The 26915-nt window shown below is 36.9% G+C and overlaps 1 protein-coding gene across 13 annotated transcripts in view; it reads left to right on the forward strand.

Moving 5' to 3' along the window:
- The window catches only part of erc1b (ELKS/RAB6-interacting/CAST family member 1b), a 314518-nt gene that overhangs the window by 121071 nt on the left and 166532 nt on the right, over nt 1-26915 (forward strand). For all 13 annotated transcript variants that reach the window (XR_012401811.1, XR_012401815.1, XR_012401812.1 and 10 more), the window contains one exon: nt 12617-12752. Coding sequence is in view for 8 of the 13 variants with exons in the window: in XM_021475209.3 (XP_021330884.2) it covers nt 12617-12752 (136 nt within the window). In the remaining 5 variants the exon portion in view is untranslated. The remainder of the gene's footprint in view (nt 1-12616; nt 12753-26915) is intronic.

The following is a 26915-nucleotide window of genomic DNA, read 5'->3' on the forward strand; positions in this document are numbered from 1 at the left end:
GGATGGTTCAACCTGTGTTTTGGAAAGAGAGAGAGGGGGAAGACTGTATCCGCTAGACGAGGGGAAAATAATTCAGCTCTTGATTGTGGTGTGGTGGTGCCCTTGGGCGATGCACTTAACCCCAATTTGCTCTTGTTGCCTCCATCACTCCCCTTGGACTTCCTTCTAAAGTTTCTATGGAAGAAAAAAAACTAAAATTGCTCTGACCCGAATTGATTAAAGGTTCAAAAGGAGGAATGAGGAAACCCGGAAAGGTCAAGCGGGCGCTAAACAGAGGAGCTATTCTTATTAAAGTGACAATTCTCCTAAAAATTGAAAATCTCTCGTGGTTTTACCAATTCTTTAGTAACATTTGCATTATTTAGTATTATTTAAAATTATTATTAGTTAGTATTATTATTATTTATTAATATCATGTATTATTATTATTATTACTATTATTATTATTATTATTATTATTATTATTATTATTATTATTATTATTATTATTATTATTATTTAATAATATCATGTATTATTATTATTATTATTATTATTATTATTATTTAGTAATATAATTTAGTGTTATTATTTTTATTTAGTAGTATTATAATTATTATCATTAGTTAGTATTTTTATTATTTAGTAATATAATTTATTATTATTATTATTATTATTATTATTATTATTTAGTATTATTTAGTAATATTATTTTTTATTATTATTATTATTATTATTATTTATTATTATTATAATTATTATTATTAGTTAGTGTTATTAATATTTAGTAATATTGTTTTGTATTGTTAGTATTATTATTAATTATTATTATTATTTTTATTTATTGCATTTTTTGTTAAAATTTATTTTTTATGTAAGTTTTTTTTTCCAGATATTTTTTTGAAAGTTAGTAACCAGTTATTTTGCTGCCTGTTCAAACTACTTATTTAAAATGAGTTGAAACAACAAAATTCTTAAGGTTTTTTAGGGGACAACTTAATTTTCTTATGTTACTCCACTTTTGTTTTTTGTAAAAATGAATAAGTTAACGTAATCGGTCTGTGTTGTGACAACATGAAGGAATTGTGTGGAACCCAGCATTTTTCACAGAGTAGTAGGACTATGATGGTTTCCAACATTCTTCAAAATATCTTCTTTTGTGCTCAACAGAAGATAGAAACTCAAATACGTTTGGAATGTGTAAGTAAATGAGGATTGAGTTTTCATTTTTTGGGAAGAACTATTCATTTGATGCATGCCAGTTTACCTGTGAGGTCTGCTGAAATGAAGAAAAGAGCGACTCAGCAGAGCTTCTGCTGAGCGATAGGATGACAGATCGAATGGACGTGGGAGAAGAACGAGGGAGAACCATTGCAGAACTTTTAATTGGAGCATAAAGAATCTCCATCATTCATTTTTCCTCCGGAGCAGTGTTGAAAAGCTAGCTTGTTCTTGCCAATACGGCCCCGTCCCGTTACAACCGGGATCCCGACACTCAGCTTGTTTATCATGGTTATTATTTGCATCTCTTTTTAGTTTGGTCTGGAACAGAGACTTGTCAAGCTGTTTTATTTTTTATTTTTTCCCACTCTTGTTACTCCACTAGAAAACAAGCCAAATGTTACAAGAACGCTTGACAGAACTGTCATTCTCGCTCTCTTTTTTTCTGTGTGTGTGTTTCTTTCTCTTTCCCTTTACCATCTTTCTACTCCATTCCTTTGTTTTGATTTATTCTCTGGAACTCAGAAACACAACAAACAGGGCCGGTTTGATTTCTCCCCCAGATGAAGGGGTGCAGCGTAATGAAAAGGAATCCGTGTCGCTCTGAAATGAATTTTCCCCAGTGTTGTGCGTTTGCTGCCGAGCTTCAGGGCCTCTTGATTTAGTCTACAAATGCTCGACAATAAATGTGATGCGCGTCGCTCCCTGATGTAGGATCGCTTCCTGTCTACTTGCTTCTGTTTTTTCCATTCTTACTTATCTGTTTCATTCTCTTTGTTTTAATTCTCCTTTCTTTGTTCACGCATCAACCACTTTGTAGTCAAATGGAAATTGAACATACAGTGTTTTTGATGCATTGCACTTACGTCAGTGTTTTTGTATTAAGCTCATATTTAAATACCTACATGCATTTACAGCCATAATTAATTTTTGTTAATACATCTATAACATGTATAATAAAATAAATATAAATTATACATATAATACATCTATCGCACTGTTGACTTTAACTTTTAAAGGCACAGTGGGCAATTTTTGCAGGTAGAGGTTGAGTATACACTGCTTGTTATCATATATGGAAGAAGCAACAATGTTTATTATGCTAAATACATTTAAGTTGCTTTTTTAATGCTGTTCTGTGCAGTCTAATAAAACATTAAAGCGATTTTGGTGTTCCCCAGGTTTCTAAAAAAAAAAACTAGGCGGAAATTGAGAGTGTGTGACGTTATTAGCATGCACTTTAAAAATGCTGGGTTCCATGCAATTCTTTCAACATTAAAATTGACTTAGTTAACTTTAACTTTTACAAATTTAAATGTATTGAACATAAAATAGTTTGGTTATCCCCCAAAAAACTTATTTTAAATAAGTAGTTTGTATTTTTGTACTATTTGTTAAATAAGCCACAAAAGTCAGTAGTTTAGAGTGTAGTTACTAGTTAGAATTGCTCATTTCTCAAGATTTTTCAAAATATATAACATTGTCATATTAGATTTGGGATGTTTGAATTAAAAAATATATATTGCGTCTTAAACCAACTCTTAAATCCCCTGCCCTTCCCAACCACAACTCTATCCCTCCGCAATAGTAACAATGCATTATTATACAGTAAGTGCATTGTATCAAGATTTTAGTATAATTAAAATAAAGTAGGACTGCATCATACGATTACGACTGCATTATGCGAATACGTTTGCATACAATATTAAATTATTATTATTTTTTAGCACTTTTACATCGGTTCTTTCTTCCGTTTCCCCTCTGTTAGTGTAATTGAACTCAATCTAGAGTGGCAGAGGGCTGTTTTTTGGATGCTGTCTTTATATTCTTGGAGGCTGGTCTGCTATTGTAGGGTTTTCATAAGGTAAAGGCCATAATCACAATTCAATGGGTCGTATTTTTTTTAAGAAAGGAAAGTGAATGTTTTCCTGAAAGTTATTTTGAAGGCTTGTGCGTGAGGTCTGGGATGATTCTTTAGTTTGTTTTTTTGGTTTGACCCTCCAGTGTTGGTTATTAAACTATGTTTAACCTTGTCATGGCTGTGGGAAGTTGGCAAATACTTGCTTAGATCTCGAGCTCTTCCTAACTTGAAATATACCCCTCCAAAATAGTGGCGAAAGCAATATTACACAATAAGTACATTGTATCAAACAATTATTATTATTAACCCCTTCAGACCCTGCGTCCATTACAATGGACATCACATGACATCCCATTTTTCTGAAATTTGGAACACAATTCAGGTCTGAAGGGGTTAAAATAAAATGTAACTGCATAATATGATTATGACTTATGACAACTGCATAATGCGAATTAGTATTGTCATCTTACTGAATTTTGGTACCAATCGTTACTGACATTTTAATAATAATAAAGTGCATTTCCCTATAACATTTGAGCGATGTTGAGCACTTGCGTAAACACCACGGATTGGGCATCATGTTCATGTGCTCAACAGAATTGACTGTGATTGGTCATAAAGGTCATCGATTCATGACAATTCACCGCTGTTCACCATTTGCGAACACAGATACATGAACACTGGAGCATTGTAAAGCTGTGAAGATCAGTGGATCTATCAGCGCATGGCTCGTATGTCTGCTCATAGACAGACCAGCTGATCGATGCAACTTTGAAATGCTCCAGTGTCCTTGTTATCTGTGTTTGGACTCTGTGAAGAGCGGTGAAGTGTGGTGAACTGATGACCTTCATGGCCAATTACAGTCAATTCTGTTGAGCACATGAACACAATGCCCAATGTGAGCACGAAATGGGGGTATTAAAAATGTCAGTACCGATTAATACCGAAATTCAGTGTTGTGGCAGTACTAATGTGAATACGTTGGCATACAATATTAGATTTTTAAATCATTTATGGTATTTTTTCATTGGTTTCTCCTCTGTCTTCTCTTTGTTAGTGTACTTGAACTCATTCTGGAGTGGCAGAAGTCTATTTTTTTGGATTCTGTCTTTATATTTTAGGAGGCTGTTCTGCTCCGTCAGGTGAAGGCCACAATCCCGCACAGACAGGGAGGTCTGCTTTTCCAGGCTTGTCGTTGAGTGCATACGATCCGACCGGCTCAGTGAACAACTCCGCCGGCCTGTTGTCTCTGAGTGCTTTCCAGTTAGCTTTGGCTGGCCAGGCCTCAGGGCCGACCGCATGATTAACTAGATTAGTCAAAGACCGAGGGGACTCATCCACTTCACACAGGATGGTACGTAAGAGACGTTGTGTACCCAGCCACAAAACGTCCTCAAAAGCCAAAGTCTATTAGGCTCGAGAAGTTTGCGCTCGCCACAGACAGAGCTGTGAAAATGAGCCCCGCTATCAAGCAGCGGCTCCTGCCAGCTCTCCTCCACCTGCTGCTACAGTCTGCGGAAGAACCCACATTTCCTGGCTTTTATTAGTCCTGAGCTCACCAACATATCCTGAACGCCAGGAAGGAGATATCCGGCCAATATAAAGACACAGTTGACATTAAAAGATGACTTGGAGATGGGATGAGGGATGGAGTAAACACACACTCTCAAACAGACTTTGATGCCGTTCCACTTCGATCTCTGCTGGTCAAACAGGTCGCGGTTGTGATAAACAGAAAGGTTTTTATCCTTGCTTGACCCTTCTTTTGGTGTTTATTCTATCCCGGGCTGTTAGTGTGGGCAGAGTTCTGTCAGCGCAGTTGACGAGAACTAGAAAAATGACATCAAAAAGTGGCTTGGATGAAAACATGGTGCGGTAACCATCTCCAGGCTTCAGCGTTTGCACGGCCCGCTCATAAACGCGCGCTGGCTTCGTAACACAAGACGCATTTCTGTTTTTACCCAGAGCGCAGTGATGGATTTATTTCTTCAGCATCGATTTCCGTGCGCATTCATCTCAAAATCGCACCCAATTTTACCATTGGGTCTCGTTTTCTGTTATTAAGTGTCAGGTGCGATTGAACTTTGGAATAACGTTTGCTTTAATGCCCGCCGGGCCTCATTTCTCCCGTTAAGTGACCACAAAACGTAATTGTTTCGAAATGTTAGGTCATATTCTTTTGAGAAAGGAAAGCGATTGTTTTATTGAAAGTCATTTTGAGGGCTTGCGCATGAGGTTTGGGTTGTAGGTTTGTTTTTCTGGTTTGACCTTTCAGTGTTGGTCATTAAACTGTGTTTTGCCTTGTCATGGCTTTGGGACGTCGGGAAGTACATGCTTAGGACTGAGTATGATGACTTTTTAACCTTTTTGTTTTATGAGAGGGTTTATTAAGAGTATAATGGTACTCATTTGTCCACCGAAAATTGTCAGGACTAGTTGTTTGGTTTGAATATCTAACGAATGTTATACTTTAATACAGGGTGGGGTTGCACCAGCTGTTTCTATGTTCTTTCTTAAACTAGAATGTAAAGTCTACATTAGGGGCTTAGTAACTACTAGCTAGTTTCTTACTAAATTTGTTCTTCGGTTGCACCACATGCTCTTAAGGCAAACCGTACTAAGTAGGTCGTAAGCTGTTCGTAACGTCATGCGTAGTCGCATTGAATGACGTAATATTAAATAAAAAGAATTTAAATCAATAAACTGCTTTAAAATTCTGCCACTAATGCATCTATAAATGCTAAACTACATTTTCATAGTACATTACAGTCAGTCACTAATAACAGACGCACATGTCTGCATTACAAACCATGAATTAAATAAAAAAGACAGATTTTAGTACTGTAAACCACTTGTTTATCTTCCTATCTGCCACCAAATGTACTGAACCCTCGTTTTTTTGGGACCATTATACCCATAGTGTTTACTAGATGCACTTTTCAAAGTCTTCATTATGCAGAAGTTTAGTACATCTTTATAGCCCAAAGTTTCGAATGTTTGCTCTCAAGCTCAAGACATCTTGAGAATTTCAAAGTGCTTTCAAGCTTTACCCTGTAAACATCGCCTGAAGCTGTCTCCTATATGAATTATTCATTTGAAGATCTGGACCAAAATAATGAATTACTATTTTTGATCAAATTGCAGGGTTTGAGCTCTGTGGAGATAAGATTCATTAAAAAGCGTTTGGACTTTTCACTTTCTCCAAAGCGCACACTTTTCACCTGCAACTTCACCTCTCTTTTTTATGTTTGGATGTATAATTAGTGTATTTTCCCCACTAGGCGACCTCAAAATTGTGCTGAATGATTATTTTCTTTCTGTCCCTCAGCACTGCAGTCTGTCATAGACCTGTTTACCTGTTTTTCAGTTTTTCCACTCGTGTAAATGTTGCTTTTCTCGTTGCCTGAAGCCAAACTGGCTCTCAAATGTATCGTGGTTTTCCTGGTATTGATAATATGGGCTCTTATGCAACATAAAGCTCAGTGCAGAGAGGAGGAAGATGACAGGAGTTTCACGGTTGATCCAGAGTTTTTATTTGGAGGAACGGAAAATGTTGGCATTGGTAATATTGCAATAATGATGACTCTCTTTGGCCTGTAAATGGCATCCCTACTCTTAAACACTTGCGTAGTTGAGTTCGCTATATGGCAGTGTTTCTATTTACAGCGTGGAAAACAAGTATTGAACACATCAAGTTTCTTTCTGGGAATAAAATTTTTAAGGAGCTGTTGACATGGAATTAAATCAGATTTGGGTCAAAACTCAAACAATACAACCAAAACATGACAATAAAAAAAGAGTTCTGTGTTATAACAATGAAATGACACAAGGGGAAAGTCCTGAACTACTAAAATGTGTTTAATACTTTATATTAAAGGCTTCTTTAATGATGGCAGCTTAAAGACGCCTCTCATATGGAGAATGAAGTCACATGCATTGCACAGGTGTAAGTTTTTTTTCACACTTCAGCAGAGTGTAAAAATCTTGATGGTTCTGTGGGTCTCGTCTATCAAATCTGATCTTTATTTTGTATTTTCAATTGGATTCAAGTCAGGTGATTGGCTAGGCCATTCTACAGCTTGAATTTCTTTCCTTGGCTGTGTTTTGGATTAATGTCTTGCCACTCTGGTTTCATCGTCATCCTCTTGATAAGGTATATGTTGGACTAATGCAGCAAATATTAATTTACAATGAGAAAGGGCAGAGGGTTGCTGAATAACTACTGAGAGATTTCAGCTGCGGTCTGTGCTTTCACTGCCATTCTATACCTCCCTTTATTCATGTGTTTAATACTGTGTCATTTCATTTTATTAACGCATAACTTCATTTATAAACTAATTAGGTTTGTTTTCTTTGCATATATGGATTTCTTTGGTTATTACCAGCATCATGAGAAAATTTCACATCAACAGCACCTTTGGAAATATGTTTTTTGGGAAAAATGGTGGCGTGTTCAATACCTATTTTCCCTGTTGTAGATGTTAACAGAAGAGTGAGATGTTTTTGTTCATGTGTGTCCTTTATTTTTTGTTGTTGTTTTATTTTATTTATTTATTTTTTACAAAACCATTCGAAAGCTTGAGTCAATAGGGCTATTTTGCTGGTCAAAAGACTGTAATGCTCACCAAATATGCTTTTATTTTGGTCAAAAAAAAGTAACACTGTGAATTGCTATTTTAATAAATGTACTTATTAATGTGATGGCAGAGCTTAATTGTAGGTATTATTATTCCAGCGTTCAGAAATGGAAAAAATATTTATTTATGATCAGCAGAACCGGTTTAATGTTTTTTTTATGAAACCGACAGTATGCTTTTTTAAAAATATTTGATTAATACAGAAAGTTCATATAGAAATTAATATTTGTATACGTTTATAAGAAATTAGAGAATTGCTTTAATTTGGATTCTAAAGGAAAAATTAATGGTTATCATATTTATTTTTTTTTTTACCATGGATAGCAATTGATGATATACCCAAAACAAAATTGATCATATTTAGATTAAGATTCATTTTATGACATGATAAAAAAGCTTTATTTAAGCACCACAATGCAAAACAAAATTGCCATTTTAAATCTTTAAAAAAATCCCATTTGACAGCAAGGTATTCTTTATCATACACTGTAATAAAAAAATATGTGGCAAAAAGTCATGGCAGCAAATATTATTGTTACTTTAGCCTATTTTAATGAATTAATCCGCTTTCAAGTAAATGTGTTTTAAGTTATACAAAGGCTAACTTATTACATTTAGTTTGTTTTGACAGATGTAAATTGAGATTACTAAATTGAGATTACATTACTAGGAAAGTGCTTTTAAAACGGCTAAACAAAATTAAGGCAGCAACTCTGTTTATAAAATATATGAACGTTTAGCATTATCACTTAATATTTAACATCTTAAGAAGGACAGGTCAGAATAAGCATGTTTTATTTCTTAACTAGTACTTATGGAACATTTAATCTGTATTTTGACCAATTACTTCCACAAGTCGTTAGACTCTCATATTTAATTTGCTTTCAATGTACAGTATATAAAACAAAATAGCTTTTGTGATTTTTAATTTGCAGTAAATCATCCTGTCTTTTGACGCTGTTTGCGCTTAACGTTTCACCATATACTGATATCACTATATGGAATGCATTTAAGGGATTCAACATTTGATTTAATCTGACAGGATGGGCTAGATTACACTGTCACCATCATTTATATCCCCACAGTAAAGCTCATTGAGAATATTGGCAAGCGTGTTCCTTTCAAAGCCTTCCTTTCAACACGGTTTACAAATCATTTTGCGTTACATACCTGCACCGTCGCATGCTTTTATCACAACACATCAACAAATACCAGAACGACTGGCCAATTACATCCGAATTAGATGTTGTCGTTTCTCTTTATTGCTGTAGATGTGTTTCCTCCGTGAACTTTGCGAAATGGGGTTACCTTTCCCATCACATCAGAGCTCAAATGGAGACATATAAACATATAATCAAAACCCTGAATAAAGGGCTGGCGCGCAATGCATAAAAACAGTCAGCTGCTTATTGCAAGTGTAGCGAAGCCAAGCAGATGGCTTGGCCTCTTCTGGAAACACCAAATAGGAACATTCCAGTATATTTATGACCTGTTACACAAACTCCCTTGAGCGCACACACGAACACACACACACAAACTCTTTATTTTTGCTTTGTTTTATGGACGTTATCTTCGAGATGGGCTTTTGACAGCACAGCACAATTTGCTCAATGCTTTCAGACTCGACGTGGGGTGCTTTTTATTACATTTTTTTTTTTAAATAGCAGTTACAACTTTCCAGTGTGTTCATAAAACTGCTATTGCTGAGCTTCGAGCTGTAATGTTAGTTAACGATAGATTCCTGATTGTCTTTCTGAGAGCGTAATTGTCAGATGGTACTATTTAGTTGTGCAATTAGACCATTCATCTAACGCAGAACACCAGATCCAACTAATAAAACTAGAAAAGGTGTTTATGTAACGGAGCCGAAAACATCGTTTAAATAAATAGTCATGGTTTAAACGAGTTGGTGAATCATTTGAATGAATCAATGAACTGTTTGTTTAAATCAGTCAATTGTTTAAATAAATCAGCGAGTCGTTTATTTAATCGCCGAATCGTTTATTTACAGGAACCATGCGAATGAACTGATTCACTCAAATGAATCTAATTTCCCAAATGCAACGTTTGAGAGGAGGACAAAGTTCATGGTGCTGTAAAATAGATGGAGATGACGCTTTGATAGCAGTTTTAATATGCTAGGTGGTGCTTTTAGTGATTTACTCCCTAATAATAATCAAGGAAAAACAGTGGATGTAGTAACAGTAGTCGCCATTGCTTTGTCAACATGACGCAAGTAACATCTCAAATCTAAGAGACACACATATACAGTAAAGAGAGCAAAAGAAATCATTGGGAATCATTTGGAAGCATATTTACTTGTGCATCTATTTCAAAAACATGTCGAGGACAAAAAAGTCTATCAGAAAACTGTAGAAAGTAGTTTTTAACACTTTAACTGAGATTTCTTCACATTAGCCAACAAATAATTGATTAAGGATTGATTGTCTGCATACTGTCACAAATAATAAATAATGCATTAACAAAGAATGCATTATTTATTATTTATTTATTTTGTGCTTAAGTGACATTTGATAAACTAATTTCAAGAGGAGCACATGATATGATTGATCGTGGCTGGTCTCTCATCCGCAATAATTAATAAACCAATCAGGTGAATTAAAAATGAAAATAGCTAATTCACGTCACTTTCCATATCTTCATTTGAAGAATCCCACATCCACCCCTTCTCCCCCTTTTTTCTCCTTTACCAGGGGGAGCTCTCGAGAACTACCTGATCTCAGACCTTCTTACTTGCTAATTGACCAGGCGGGGACTCTGCGCTCAGGGTTTTTTTCCCAGGACAGCATGCCAAACCCTGCTATTAGTATTAAGCAATATCTAAGTGTGAACTCTTGAAATGGCACTGGAATGAATTAGCCTATTAAAGTTTAAAAATAATAGTTCCCACAAAAATGATAATCCTGTTGTTTTCTCATATCCACTTGTTCCAAACAAACTTTGAGTTATCTTCTTTTTCTGAACATCGAATATTTTCAATGAGATACAGTGCTCATAACCTTGGACCAACTGGGGAGTAATTTTATTTATTTTTTTGTTAGTGAACTGTCTCTGAAATGACTTTCAATGGGCACACATTTGTCCAGAAGGTCCGAATAGTAATCGCTTTTGTTCAATTCCAAAATAGTATGAAATGAAATAAAAATGAAATATGACAGTTTCCATTAAAATACACATTTTTGGCAAATGTATCCTGCTTGGTTTGACATCAATAAATCAAAAATGAACCCAAAAACTAAAATGAAAAGAAAAAAAAGTTCACCAAAACTTGGCCAAGTGATGATAGTATTTCATCACTGGGCTGCCCTTTGTATAGGAGCTGCGAGCTGATGACTAGAGTTTTGTGGAAGCATCTGCAAACATGAGCCAGAAAACTGTGGCTTTCCTCTGGTACTTCAGCACAGAGACTCCACTGTGCTCAGGACAGCTCATCAGAAGAATGATCAGCTTCTAGTGGCGCTGTGGCTTGGCCTGCTTTGGCCAAACCTTGTTCAGCGTCACCTTGCTTCGCTCTGAGAGCTGTCTTGATCTCTCTACACTGGTTTTTACTCCAAAGAGCCAACCGAATCGGGATGCAGGCACTCTGAGAAGCACCTTGGTGCCGTTTTCCTGGCAAATGAAGACGTGGCTTGTCATATCCCATAAGTCCCTATAATAGCTCTTCAATTACCTTGCCGTATTGTGTGTCTTGGGCAATGCTCTGTGGTGTCAAGGGGGGCCGAAGGAGGTCTTTCCACAACGCTGTGTTATTGCTCGTTTAAAGACATTGGTGTTGGCATAGTCAGCACTACATCTGTTCTGCAGGGCAGAGGCGAACGCTTTTTACTTTTTTGATCAAGTCAAGATGGTCTACGGTAACCGATCTCCGATGGTCGGCCACGTCAATGAGAAAACTCATTGGGAGCGCATGACTTTAGGATCTCGGCCTGTTTGGTATGACACTTCTCAGAAATGAAAACTGCTCATTTATCCATTCCTTCCTTTTTGGTAGTGCTTTGTGTTCCTGAGGGTTTCCACGCCACAGCAAATGGAGGAGGGTGTAGGATAATGAGAAAAATCCCAGAGCTCAAACACAAACATACTGCCTTTCATTTGGAGCACAGCTTGATCTGTGGAGATCTGTCCTGCTCCCTTTTGTTGTCATTTATAATGAGCTAGATCGCTTCAGGCTACTCTCATTGACCCCTTCTGTTTGTACTTGACTATAAAAAAGGCTGGTATTTTATTTTATTATGTACGTTTTTTATTAAAGCAATGCTAATCTGTAGAACAGGGGTCACTAATCTCATTCCTAGAGGTCTGGTGCCCTGCAGGGTTTAGCTCCAACTTGCCTTAACACACCTACCTGGGTGTTTCAAGTATACCTAGTAAGACCTTGATTAGCTTGTTCAGGTGTGTTTGTTTATGGTTGAAGCTAAAATCTGCAGGACATCGGACCTCCAGGAACAAATTTAATGATCCCTGGTGTAGAACATATTATTTTTACTCTATTTTATTTCATTTTGAACCACTAATAATGACTGTTGTAAATCTCCCATGCTTTACAGTATATAGCCACTACTAAAGAGTTTTTTAATACACTTTAAACATAATAAAACTGTATTTTTTTTTATTTAAAATATTCAGAGTCAAAATTGAAATACTTTGATATTTATCGACATATTAAATAATACACACTCTATCCCATAGTCATAGTCCTTGTAAAAATTGCATGTGAAACATCATATATTATTTCACCATTCGCACATTACACATTCGAGTTGCTATTCTGAGCATGCCATTAGTTATCAAAGGTATTTGAACACACACATTCCTCCCTCCCCATGTTTCGTATATCTACCCACCTCAATGTCCATCTGTGCATGTCTGATTGAAGTCTGTTGGTGTGTCCCTGCAGGCAGATGAAAGACCAAAGCAAGAAAGTTGCCAACCTGAAGCACAAAGAGCAGGTGGAGAAGAACAAGAACGCCCAGCTGATGGAAGAGGCCCGTAAGCGAGAGGATAACATCAATGAGAGTTCTCAACAGGTCAAGGTAAAAAGCGCACCTGGCATTTATTTACGCGATTCACTTGGGAACGGCATCCTATATATCGAGCGATGTTCTAATCCAAAAGTATTGGGATGTTTGTAATCCTGCACTTGGGCTTGTGTGAGGTTGCCTCATTGACATGCAGGATATAACCCTCTTCTCTGTGATGAACTTCAGGGAATGGTTTTACACGCATAACCACTGAAATCTGACAAGGTGCAGTGGTTGTTACAGGCTTAACATTGAAATTTAAGCCATAATGAGGACTGTTACCCTTTTTAAGAGGGGCAATTTCCACCCATCCCCACCTAAAAAAAAACATGAGTTAATCACAATAGCTCAAATCTTTGTGTGGCCCTTAAAGTTTTTTCTTTTGCGCTGCCTAGAAACTGTGTCTCCTCAGAGCGATCCATCTTTGGATTATATAAGTTTGTATGTCGGCTCCAGTTCCTCATTTGAGAATTGCTGGGATTCTTCTCAGGTAAAGAGCGATCTCATGTTTCCCTCATCCAAACCGCATTCACGCACATCCTGACCTCGTGTCCTCCTCTCTTTGTGAGCTTTGGATTTTCGGAAAAGAGAAAAGGAGAGGATAATTGAACGATGAAATAAGACACAGTTGTTCAGTGCAACCGCAGGAACTATTTTTGAATTTATGGCTCTGCAATATTGTAGTAGAAACATCAACTTCGGTATCTAGGTATCGGGGTGTTTTGTTTGAGGAGATTTACGAATACAAACGACCTCATCTAAGCTGATGTAACTTTCATCATATTGACTATTTTAGCCCCAGCTTGACAGGATGGTGTTCTATGGTGGTCCTTCCCACCCTTCCCGAAGTGAGGGTCCGGAGAGAAAGCCAGAATCAGCAGTGAATGTCTGTGAGAATCTCCGCACAAAAAGTCCCAGTTTTTATGAAGGCGCTGTTTTTCCTCTTTGCCGTAGACCTCTGGACAACAATGCCACAGCGGCCCTCCCTTTGTTGTGGTTTTCGGTGTTTTTCCTGGCCGAGGGTTTGTTCTTTCGATCATTCTCCATTTTCACATTTTCCTTGTTCTGTGTCATGTGTTCTTTGTTTTCGTTCGAGTTCATATGCTTTATTTCTGACAGCAGGATTGATGTGCTATTGGACTTCGACCTGTGGTACCCGGCAACTGGAGCGTCAGTGTGTGCGTGTGCATGAGTACGTGTTGCGGTCAAAGAGAGCTCATTTATGACTTTAGGGCCCCAGCTTCCTCTGTAGGGTCACGTTGCCGCGAGCCCACATTGTGGCTTGCTCTCTCCTGTTCGGAGCACCCTGATGCGGCTGCATCGCGGGCCTCGTCTGGAAGCAGCCACATGCTTCTTCTTTCAGCCAAGACCATGAACCGCTACAGGCACGTCACAATCCAGCCTCGAGGCCCTAAGACTGTAGATCAGACCAACACTGAGCTGATCTCCACACGCTATTGGAAGGGAAACCAATTGTTGTTGATGATTTGGTATGGTTACGGTGGTCCTGCTCCAATTGGTTGGTCAGGGCGATCTGATTGAAAGGTTAGCCTAGGACAACAGAACGAATCTCTCTCTCAGCACAGCGCTGACCCGGCACTAAAAATGGCTTTTTCAATCAATTACTTAGGTTTCCATTGGAGCCCTGAGGTGGGATGTGGGGTGGTCGGTCATGGTTGAGCACCAAAGCTGCACAAACACATTCAGAATAGCAACTATTGACTTTGGAAAATTTTCGATGGTCAAAAGACAAGAAGTCTTGTTTCTTTTTTGAGATTCCTGCTGTTGGCATGGTGCTTCTGCCACATGAGTTGATTCAATCAGTCCTCTTATTAGTGGTGCTTTCTTAGGCAAGCATTACTTTAGCCATTCGAGCAAACATCTTGTCTTTAATATTAAGTTTTGGTGTTTATTAAATGCGGTTGAATGCTGTAGAGGATGTGTATGATAGTTCCAGGAGAGAACGTTGTTGTCGCTTTCGATTTGTACAGCTGAATTTGGTTTTGATTAGCTACAACACATGGAAGTTTGAAGATTGGCAGAAAGTGTTAATTGCTTTCATTTCTACTTTACGGTAAAGATAAATTGCATTGTAGTTTAAGTTTCACTCCAATTTGGTAATGGATACAGTTATTGTAAAGTCACTGAAAAGTCTGGTAACTATCTCAAACTCTAGACCCGATAACCATAGACGTTTATACAAGTTTACACTGTATGTGGATTCCTAATTTGTCTACTTCAAAAATGTATCAACCAAGAATGGTCGATGTTTTTTCAGGGGTGATTCTAAAGCCTGGTTTATACTTCTGCGTCAAGTGACCGGCGTAACCCATGGCGCATGCAACGCCCGTAGCTGTGCATTTATACTTCTGCGTGCTGTCTCTGTTGGTCTGCATTAACACTTTCGAAACGCTAGTTGGCAGTGAGGTGTTAATGTGTCTCTGTGTCGAGTTTCTTCGCTGCTGTTTTGCTTTTCCTGAACACTTCCAGGATGTACAAGTGACTCAAACTCGCTCATTTTGAGGCAGGAACCGGCGGACATGCAACAATTTTAACTATGAGGTAAACACAAAACAAAACTTTCCATCCGGAGCTCCTTCACGGGACTCCACACTTGTAAACAATCGCTCCATCAGGCTCACACCATTCGCGCAGCTCTCGGTCCCGCCCAGACTTGTCATCGATACCAAGCCGACGAATCACAGAGCTTGCGCTATTTGTCATTGCGACGTGTAGTTACATTTTTTGAGAGGTGCACGTCAGCGACACCGACGGCCACAGCGAAGGGCTATGCGTCAGCGCCGTAGCATACGCCGGCGTTTAACGCAGAAGTATAAATCAGCCTTAAGGGCCCACACATTTTGGGGGGCCCCAGAGATATTATTAGGGCCCCACGACCACCCCACCCAGAGATATTAGTAGGTGCCCATGACCTATATACCACCCCCCCTAACCCACTCCCCCTCCCTGGCCAGCTCCTCACTTAAGTCTGTCACCCCCCCCCCCCCTTCATTTATGTACGTGACCCTAACCACCCACCGCCCACCTCCTCTCCCTTCACTTACATCCGCGACAACAAGTTATCACCAATGTCCCCACCCTTTTGTAAGTTTTGAAAATTTGTCAAAGGGCCCGTGGCATCCAGCGTTGCCCCTGGTAGCAGCCATTAATGATGCATCTATGCACAAATTCATGCTATAAATGACATCCAAAAAACATCACAGCCATTCAGAACTCCTTATATAGCAATGTGCTGTTCAGTATCTTCAATCTTTGAAGTGACTTTTTGATCAAAATGTCAACGTGTAGTTAATTAAGATTAGCTGTTAGTTTCCGTAGACTGAACAAATGGAGCGCAGACGCTGCATGTGCAGAGAATCGCAATGCATGAGGCGGGCTTTGATCAACGCCCCTCAAGAGCGTGACTTTAACCTCTTCTGAATCATCCCTATCCTTTTTCATTTATCTCTCTAGTCTGATAAAACAGGAGATGGGTTTTTATAGGCCTCCGCATCTCTCCAGCATTAGAGACATTTTCCGCCGGATACAGAGTTCCCAGACGTGCAATACGTACTGGATCATCAAGCTGTACCCCACCTCCTTCCCGCTGATCAAATATCATCAGCCTGAAGAAATCAAGACTTTCGCTGGGAAACTGAGAGAAGCAGGATGGAGAAAGACAGCAGGGGAGAAAAGATGACATTATAATGAAGCCCAGTAAATACCTGTTTTACTGCGTGGTTGAGTCTGTTCCTTTTTACTGCAGAGTTTCACTGAGAGTTCAGTGCCAAATGCTCTGACTCCCAGCATGCCTTGTGACCAGAAGGTCCCTCTGTAGCCCGGTATCCACCTTGACTGCCCTTCATCAAAGGTAGATAGGGCGGAAAAATTGAAAAAGGGAGTTGGAAGGAGAATAGCAAAAGGCACATCAAGTAAACATGTCTCTATCGTAAAAGGGTGATCATATTCTGCCAAATACTTTTGTCCAATCTTCAAAGCAAAGTCAGCAAAGGGTTTCCTCCACAGGTGCAGTGTATGTAGCCATTAGACTTGCGCTGGAGCACCGCACATTACGAATGGCGGTTGTAAGCCATAGGTCTTTTGTTTATAAGTCTCCCGACCCCTTTTATGTTTGGCACATTGTGCTCTCGTGTGGTTGTAAACATCAGCACTCAAATGCAGGGAGCTTAGAGTGACACCTTTAGTGTGCAATTGTGGAACACTATTTTATAACATTGGCAACTTAGGGATCATGCTGCTAAGTGTTCTTACAAGCACTGGTGGTCTTGTGATATTGCATCTACGTTTTTTTGCACGCTTAAGAAAACCTCACAGCAGGCAATTCTGACTTGCCTGACCATTTAAAAATGCTAATCAGCCTCGGTGGCTGATCTTTTTGACCTATCATTAAGAAACACGCTTATAAGATTTATGTACCATGTACACATCTGAAAAAATACAACTTCTCATTGTTCTTTCACCTTGTATTCACATTTGCAGATGAATGAAAAGATCTGACAGGTGATGGCGGCACAGTGGAGTTAATAAAGCCCAAGTGCTGCAGGCGAATCACAGGTTTATGGTCCTTTTTAAACACGCAGATATAAAAGAGTCAAACGGGAGCCTTTTATGACTCGCCGGCCTGCCGACGCTGCTTTTATTGAGAGGGAACATATTACAGTCCCTGGGGGGAGGCCTTTTTTCATCCTAAATGTCATTTTTGCAACCTGCCATAACAGACTGGGTGCAGCACAACATGTAGGATCCATTAGGAAGCTACAGTTGGCCAAATATTAGCAAATGAAATTCTGTGAGATGGAGGAGCAAACCTATTTATTAGGTTGGGTTTGGATTGCTTGGGTTGGGTTAGGTTTGTTTTGTTTTGTTCATGTCACTTGTGGTTGGTTTGGTTTGTTCCATCCATTTTTTTGTGGGCTTGCTTTGGTCCAGCTGGGATTAGTGTGCTTAGGTTTATTAATCTGGTTTTGTTGTGTGTTTAGTTCGGTGTTGGTTGGGTTTGTTTATTGTTTTTTGGGGGGCCTTTTTGCCTTTATTAAGTAGATAGGACAGTATTTCTGACAGGAAACAGACAGGAGAGGGAGAGAGGGGGCAGGGGAAATGTCCTCGAGCCGGGATTCGAACTCGGGACGCCCTGAAATGCTATTGCACCATATGTCAATGCACTAACCACTAGGGTTGTTTATTGGGTTTGTCGGGTTGGTTTGGTAGTTATTTTTTCTTTCGGTTTGATTTCAATTGTTTTTTTGTTTTGTTTTTTGACTGGTATTTGTTTTGTTTGGATTTAGTTGTATTTAGTTAAGCTTGTTTGGGTCAGCTGGGATGAGTTTGATTGGTTAGGTTTTCATTTGGTTTTTGTTGTGTGCTTAGCTTGGATTTGGTTTGCTTTGTTTGGGTTTGTTTATTTGTGGCATTGTGTTTGATTGGGTTGAATTTGTTTTTGTTGTTTTTTTCTTTGTTGCTGTTGCTACTTTTTTAGATTGGTTTAAGTTATTTTGGGTTATTTGACTGGATTTTGCTCTGTTTGGTTTTGGTTAAGGAATTTAAATTTAGGTTGGGTTCAGTTGGGATGCATTTGTTCAATTGTTTTTTGTCGTGAGTTTGCTTTAGTTTTGGTTTGCTTTTATTGAGTTTGCTGATTTGTTATGTTTAGTTTAGTTTGGTTTTAGTTTTTGTTTCTTTGACAGCTTTTGGTTGTGTTTTGTTTAGTTCTGCTTCGGTTGGTTGGGTTTGATTCGATTTTATTTTGATTGGATTTAGGCAGGGTTGTTTTTGTTTTTAGAACTCAAAAATCACAGACCAGCTTTAATCAGATAAAACCAATATACCAAGCTGTTTTATTAAAGCAGGGAACTGTTAAATTTCCAGCTAATAGTTTGTGCTTGACCTAACAATGAGCTGTGCGTGTAGAAGAACCATCTTGGGATTAGATGTTACATTACTGTCTTGGGCAAATTAGCATTGGCAGCTCCAGGTTCAGGTTTTTTTTCTTCTTGAGGTCTCTGTGGAATGTTCTTGAATGTTCCAGTCTGTCTTCCAAAACCTCTGAAGACTGACGAGAGATCAAGCTCTAGCGGTAACACTGAGCAGAGGTGAAACAAAATTGCGGTAAAAATCTGCCCGACAAGGTCGTCATCACTAATGCGGTGGCGAGAGCCATTCTCAACACTCAGAGGGAAACGGAAAGAGAGAGAGGTAAAACCAGGCCGAGATGGAGGAATGAAAATAGCGCAGGAAGAAAAGCTAGAGGCACAGTGTACTTCACACATGAAAGGCTTGATTCTGCCACTCATCACCTCTTGAGCGCGAACAGGTCAGGAGGGAGCTAACAGACGCCAGTCTTGAGACTGACACTCCAAAGCAGCGGTGGAGAGTAGCTCTGCTAGACGAACAGCAACTTTCTCGAGCTGTTGAGGCGTGCAACACTTCGATTTTTCTTGTGTATGTTAGAGATGGCGTGTTAACACGACTACTCAAATACTCAAAACAAAAGAAATGCATTTTTCTCTGCAAGCTTTCCAATGCTTTACTTTGTCTTATTCACCGTCTTTTCAGTAAAGCTCTGGCCTGTGCCAGAAAACATGTGACACAGCAGTTGTTGAGTAATGAATAGTAGAAATCTTAACGTTCAACATTGCAGCCATAACAAAGGAAATCCTGAATTAAAGTTCGAAGATCTTACTGCTATTTTTGGCAAGGAGACCATCTGATCGTTCTACCGTGGAACGTGTATCCACAATAGATGGATTCGATAAAGAATAACCCAAATGGCGCCCTCCTCCATTATTCATTCCTTTCAAATGACCTTATAGTTCATTTGATTAGTGTTTTTGAAATAATTACTAGTCGTATGGCAACAACAATTTTAAAAATAATTCAATTCATTGCCTAACATGAAAACCATGAATACACTTTAGGGAGCGTAGATGGTCTTTTAAACTGTTTAAACCCATTCAATCCCACTATTGCTTACAGTAAGAAAGCAATCTGAGCAAACGCTTCTTTAATTTAATTACTGTTTTACACTATATCCACTTACCATCTGATTGATAAAAAATTATCTTGACTTCAGATTAAAACAGTTCTATGGAGTTTAAAATATTTAACTTGTAAATCAGATGGGAATACTCTTCAAAAGTCTTCTCTGTTCACATGCATGTAATTGTAACACAAGTTGGCACAAGGTTTTCAGTCTTTCCTTCTGCCCGTAGATAAGAGCTGAGCTTGCATGACTAGAAACAAACTGCCGGGGGGTGTTACCCAGATCTAAAATGGCCGCCAAGTGAGTCGAGCCTCTTAAAACAAGTCTTTTCTTTCAGAGAGCTGCACCATCTGATACCCATCAGCCCCATATGCAGCCCTCCACCCCTTCAATCAGCACAGAGCCTTGTTGTTTACACCCATCTTTGTTCTGGTACATCTCAAGTCTTTCTCCTCCTTTTTATGCTAAGTGTTTAGCCTCGGGCCGCACGGGGCGTTCTTGCACTCTCATTCTTGTGTTTTTTTTTTTTTGAGTCCACTGTCATATGCATAAACTAGGGGATTTGAAACTACCCCAGTGGCTTCCCTGCTGTGGGCAGAATTTCCCCGCAGAGATACTTTGATGATAATGACTTTATGCTTCGGGGAGCCTGCTTTATGACACGTTGTGCGCAGACACCCGCTATCGTTCAGTGCACGGTTAGAGCAGTGATCACAGGACTGTGAATTAAAGGTCAGCTTCCCAGAACCACTGGCAGAGGGTGGAAAGACCGACCTGAACGTCTAACACACCTGGACAGTTTTTTTTTTTTTTTTTCTGTAGCTCAACTTTTTTTGTAAACTGCATAATTGGGTTCTGTGGTATGAAAGGAGAAATGGATCTAATATTCAGTTCATGTTTATTTCTATAGCGCGTTTACAATGTAGATTGTGTCAAAGCAGCTTAACATAGAAATTCTAGGAAATTGAAACTGTCAGTCCAGTTTTCAGAAGTTCAGTTCAGTGGGATTAATTTTCACTGCTGAAAGTTTAAACACTGAAGAGCAAATCCATTGATGGGCACCTCCACAAGTCCCAAACCAAGCAAGCGCAGTGACGACGAGGAACAAACTTCACCAAATGACAAAAGTGAAGGGAAAAAAAACCTTGAGAGAAACCAGGCTTAGTTGGACATGATAATTTCTCCTCTTCTCAGTTCTTGTGCTGAGCTGCAGTCTAGGCGCTGGAGGCTGGAGAACACTGGACGTCCATTGTGGAGAAGCTGCAGGTGTGTGTAGGTCACCAGCGGTGTTCAGGCTGGCTCATAGGATCAATGCGGAGACTGTTACTGGGGTGTCTTATGCTCTCCACTCCTCTATGATCGCTACAGTATCTGCTTAGGATACGGCCTGGTCCAGGATAATGGATACCTCAAGACCTTATTATTGACCTTGTTATATTTTATATTATACAGTATTATTTTAGTGTAATTGTTTTTAGTAATTTTGTCTAGCACTTTTGAAATTTTAATGCTGGTGGTGGATGAGGAGAAAAAAAAAGTTTAAAGCATTTTGAGTGTCCAGAAAAGCACTTTATAAATGCAAGGAAATATTTATTATTATTATTATTTTTATTATGTTTTTAATACACTTAATACACTATCTAATATTTAGTTTTTTTAACTGTATTCCAGTTGATAATTAATCAATTATTATTATTTTTTTATTAAGTAATGGTAATATACTTTAACACTGTTATAAAAAAAAATACAAATCAACTATAGAATATAGAAATATGACTAAACAAAACAAAAATATGGGGTAAGTTGTGTCATTGTGGAATATCAACAATTCACAATTAAAAAAAATATTAATAGTTGCATAATTACATTAAATTAATTTTGCTTTTAATGTCCATAATAGCTGACTTCTGCATATTTTATTTTCATAATAATTTTAGTATTTTACAAAATATTGCAATATCTAAAGAAATCTTGTAATGTTACTCTTATATTATATTATTAATGCACAAGGTTAAAATGAATTCATTGTTAATATGGAAATTTACAACAGTTTTTAAAATAAATATGTAAATAACTTGAATATTATATTATTTTATATTATAGTATTTTTGCTTTTAATATCATTAATAGTTAACTGACAAATATATTTTTTAATAATAATTGTATGTGGTATTTTATAGAATCTTGCAATATCTAAAGAAATGATTTATGACATGTATAGGGTGTAATTATATTATTATTAATAAAGTTTAAGACTGATTACTTTTGATACAGAAATACATCATAACGTCATGCATAATTTATTACATTATTTTATTTAAATATGTAAATAACTTTATATTACATTACATGATATTACATTATGCCATACATATAATTCCCAGGTGTAACCATCAGTATTACATAATCTAAAAACATAATCATACATCATAGGCTGTAATTAGAAAGCTGTTTACCCTCTTTGTTATCTTTTATATCATTTTATTTTATTTTAATTTATTTTATTTTATTTTATTTTATTTTATTTTATTAGTTTTGCTTTTACTATCCATAATAACTGACTTGATTGATTTATATTAAGCATTTTTTCACCATATGTATAGTGCGTAATGTTACTTTTTTATTATTTTAATAATACAAAAATTTCAGTGTCATTTTCAGTTTCATTTTTAATACAGAAATTCACCATAAATGAATTCATAATTTACAACAGTTATTTTTTACATTACATTACATTATGCTATACATATAATTCCCAGTTGCAACCATTGTTATAGCATATTCTAAAAGCATAATCATATATCATGTGCTATATTTAGGACGCTGTTTACCCTCCGTGTCATCTTACACATTACACCAACCATCATTTTGATGTAGACCCTACAGAAAACACTTGATGACGAAGACGCAGAAATCTTAAGTTGGAAGTTGCCGGAAAGGGCTCGCTTCAAAGAAACACATCACAGGAGGTTATAGACGAGAAGTAAACAGTGTTGGCAGTAACCGCAGCACCCAGAGGCTTGATATCCAGCTCTCTTGGGAGCGTTTCAAAGCCCTGTTTTGAGCTCGTCATGGAGGCTTAGATTTCTTTCTGCTTGTCACTCACATCAATTCCCTCCTCTCCTGGCCTTCTTGTTATTGATTGCGTTCACAAATTAACAGCACTCTAGTTTATTGTGGCCCACTTTTAGCTACTACGCCTGAGACTTACTGAGGCTTTAAACAGCAGTGGATTTGTTGAACTCTTCACATCGAGAGTTTGTTGTGTCTCTTGACTCTCGAACCAGAGTTTGGCAAAAACAACAGGCAAAGCAGGCTATAATATACAGTTAAAGTCAGAAATATGAGTATTTTTGAAATATTTGCCTCCCTGTATATACAGTATAATGAGGAGAAGATTTTTTTCAACACATTTCTAAACATAATAGTTTCAATCACTAATTTATAACAACTGATTTCTTTTATTCTTGCCATGATGACAGTAAATCATATTTTACTAGATATTTTTTCAAGATACTATATTCAGCTTAAATTGATATTAAAGGATTAACTTTAAGTCATTAAAGTTAATCCTTTAATATCACTGTAAAGTCATTGTACAACGATGGTTTGTTCTATAGGTTCTATATTCTATGTGTTTGTTCTATATAGACACTTTTAAACAATATTGCTTAAGACGGCTAATAATTATGACCTTAAAATAGTTTTCAACAAACAAAACTGCTTTTATTCTAGTCTAAATAAATATTTCTCCCGAAAAAAAAATATTATCAGACATACTGTGAAAAAAAAAAATCCTTGCTTTGTTAAACATCATTTGGAAAATATTTTAAAAATAAAAATAAATCACAGGGAGGGTGAATAATTCTGACCTTAACTGTATTTATTTTTTCAAACATATTCAGTTTGGGATTTTTTTTATGGCTTTGGTCTAATGTAAAGACAACTAAAATACACTTTAATAAGGGTTTATTTTGTGACATTTGATCAGTTTGTGCCTGTACTGTAGATTTTAATTGTAATGCATTTAAATGCAGTGTTCTCAAAATTATTTTTTTCCTCCTGCACTGAGCCATAAATCTCTGCTTCAGCTGGTCTCATACTGTAGACTAGACTTCACAGATTCATATCTACATTCCGATTTATTAATTAGTTTCTTAATTTTCTTACATTTTATTATATATTCAAACATAATTTGCCTAATTATATATATTTTATCCTAGAAAACAAATAAGTTTTTTTTTTATGCAATATTTTATAAACTATTTAATATTCAATATACAATAAAAAGTGATACCCAAAATCCCCACTGTAAGAGCAATGACTATAATATGTATAAAGAGAATAAACCTGACTCCATCCATTGATCAGATTTTTGTACTGCTATTTAACAAACATTTATTCAAATAATACCTCATTTGCATATCTAAACAACATTTTAAAACATTCTTAATGTAATCAATAATTCTTTTTTTCTTACAGAGAGATATGTTCATGCATAATTTGTCATATTATATATATATATATATATATATATATATATATATATATATATATATATATATATATATATATATATATATATATATATATATATATATATATATATATATGTATGTATGTATATATATATATATATATGTATGTATGTAAAAATAATGGAATTTTTTTTCTGGAATTTATGCAATATTTTATTTATCATTTAATATTTAATATACAATAAAAAGTTATACCCAAAATCCTCACTGTAAAAGCAATGACTATAATGTGTCTAAAAAGAATAAATCTAACTCCATCCATTGTTTATTTTTTTTGCGCTGCAAATTAACAAACCTTTATTCCAAGAATGCCTCATTTGCATATCTAAACATGACATTTAAGAACATTCCTAACGTAATAATTCTGCTGGGCAGGCATGATGATAAGCCTCAGTTATTTGTGTTTTACTTTTTGACCTTGTTGCCTTCAGAGGAGAGTTTGAACTCAAAGCAGGTCTAGGATCAGGAGCTGGGCATCAGATGGTGTGGTTTCGGCAGAATCACATCCGCATGTTCTCATTTCTTTAATAGACTTCCAAGCTCTTTTTATTGGGCCTGTTTGTTGTTTGATGTTACCGAGCTTTTGGCCCGTCTTTTACGCTTTCCTCCGCCAGGAAGGACGGACACCTGCTGCTCCTTTCCGGTTCTTTCATAAACGTTTGTGATTCCTCGCTGTCCCACCCAGAACAGTACTAAATCTTCACACGGGGAAAATGATATCTGTTTTGAGGGATGCCACTTTGGTGTCTTATTTTACACTTTTAGCTGAGCCATTTATGGTTTAGTAAACTGATCTTTTTTGTGCAGTTTTTGTATTGTTTTTATGCTAATTATTATTATTATTATTAGCTTTTTTGTTGTTTACAATAACTAAACCTTATTTTATTACTTTAATTTTAGTTTCTTTTTAAATTTTAAAAATACTTCAGCTTTATTTCTATCAGCAAAAACTATTTGTATTATTTTTCTAACACTGTAGCCTTTAACGTAATCCCCATTACACTTCTTAAACCATTTGAATTTAATTTTTAGGTTTAGATTATTTGTAGTCTTTTTTTTTTTTTTTTTTGTAAAATTTTCTATTATTTGCTACTTTTTATTTTCATTTTGAATTACATAAATGTTGGTCAGTTTAACAAATTTTTGCATCATTTTACAAACAATTTATTTATACCACAGTTCTGCCTGGTTCTCGAGTTGGATTGGCTGATAGCGTGTGATATTCTGCACTTGTACAGCCTTCTCACCCTTCTCTATTACCCCAACCAAATAGAGTGACAACAGATCAATTAACTCACTAGAGTTTGACAAATATTGCAGCTGTTGGGCAACATTGTACTTTTGAGGTTTTATTAGTCGAGAATGTAGTTGTTCAGATTGCAACTGTTCAGTTTATTCATAAGGATAGTGCCTATTTGAAATATTTATTATTTCGGAGATACGTGGTTGACATTCCGCCACAAGATGGCGACAATGACCGCATAATAATAAGAAAAACTCCGCATAATTAAAAACTACAGCTGATCAAATCATTATAAAACAAGTCGATCTCTCTCTTTTGTATGTTGTAGTGCTGTATTTATACCATAGTAATCTTGTAGTGTTTGCTTTGCTTTGGGTTTTTCGGGGTTAATTATTGTAATATCCCGATTGCAAATGAGAAATGCTGGGAAATTTCTGTAGACTGATGGCATTTCATGCTGTTCAGCCTTATAATCTTAAAATGTAAGCAAAATCAGCTTGTTTGTCATCACTTTAGACATTACACTAGAGAATCATTCAAAGCTGTAAAGTGACGTTGGTGAAGTAGTGACAGCTTCTGCGCTTCTGATGTCAACTGCAGATGTAAAGGAATGGCAGAAGAAAGTAGTTCCTCATTCAAAAGGTTTAAGATTTAGGATTTTTTATATACAGTACATGATTATGCCGTCAAACTGTTGTATAAATGCAATATCATACTTGTGTGCGATATGGCTGTATATCATCACTGCTTAAAGTATTTATTATCATGTGCATTTTAAGTTTAACTTTTCACTTAGATTTTTTATTCAATTGAAGTAATTTTAGTTACTCTATTTCCATTTCCAAGCTAACCATTTTTGCAGTATTTAGTTTTCTTATTTTTGATAAATTCTCACTTCTAGTAATTTCAGCGCTCATACATATTTCAGGAAACATTGCATTGTCTGTGTCTGATTCTGATTATCTTTTTAGAACTTTCATTGTTTACTTTTGGCTTTATTTCCTGACCTAAACTCCTCACCCTAAAAAAGTCCTCAATCAGTGTCTTTCTCCTTGACATCCCGAGACAGCGCAGTGACATTGCAAACACATTTTTCATCCCATTTCCATCCAAAGAGAGAAGCCACAAATGGCAAGAAAACAACCTCTCGTTGAATCTCAGTCAATTATTGGTGTTTCACAGACTATACTATACAGCTGCAAGTCATTCTGATCTGTGCTTTTGTTCTTCAACTCATCACCTAATTGCTTTTTGCTCATCGCGGATAGAAAAAAAAACTGGGCAAATTCCATCCGAAAACCCCACCCGAGCCCGGACGGTCCCTACGGTACAGCATGTGGCTTTGATTTGTGGCTTCCCTGAGGTGTCTCCTTCTATCATCTGTGTGGTTTTGG

Source organism: Danio rerio, chromosome 4 (genome assembly GCF_049306965.1).
Source record: "Danio rerio strain Tuebingen ecotype United States chromosome 4, GRCz12tu, whole genome shotgun sequence".
Classification (NCBI taxonomy): Eukaryota; Metazoa; Chordata; class Actinopteri; order Cypriniformes; family Danionidae; genus Danio; species Danio rerio.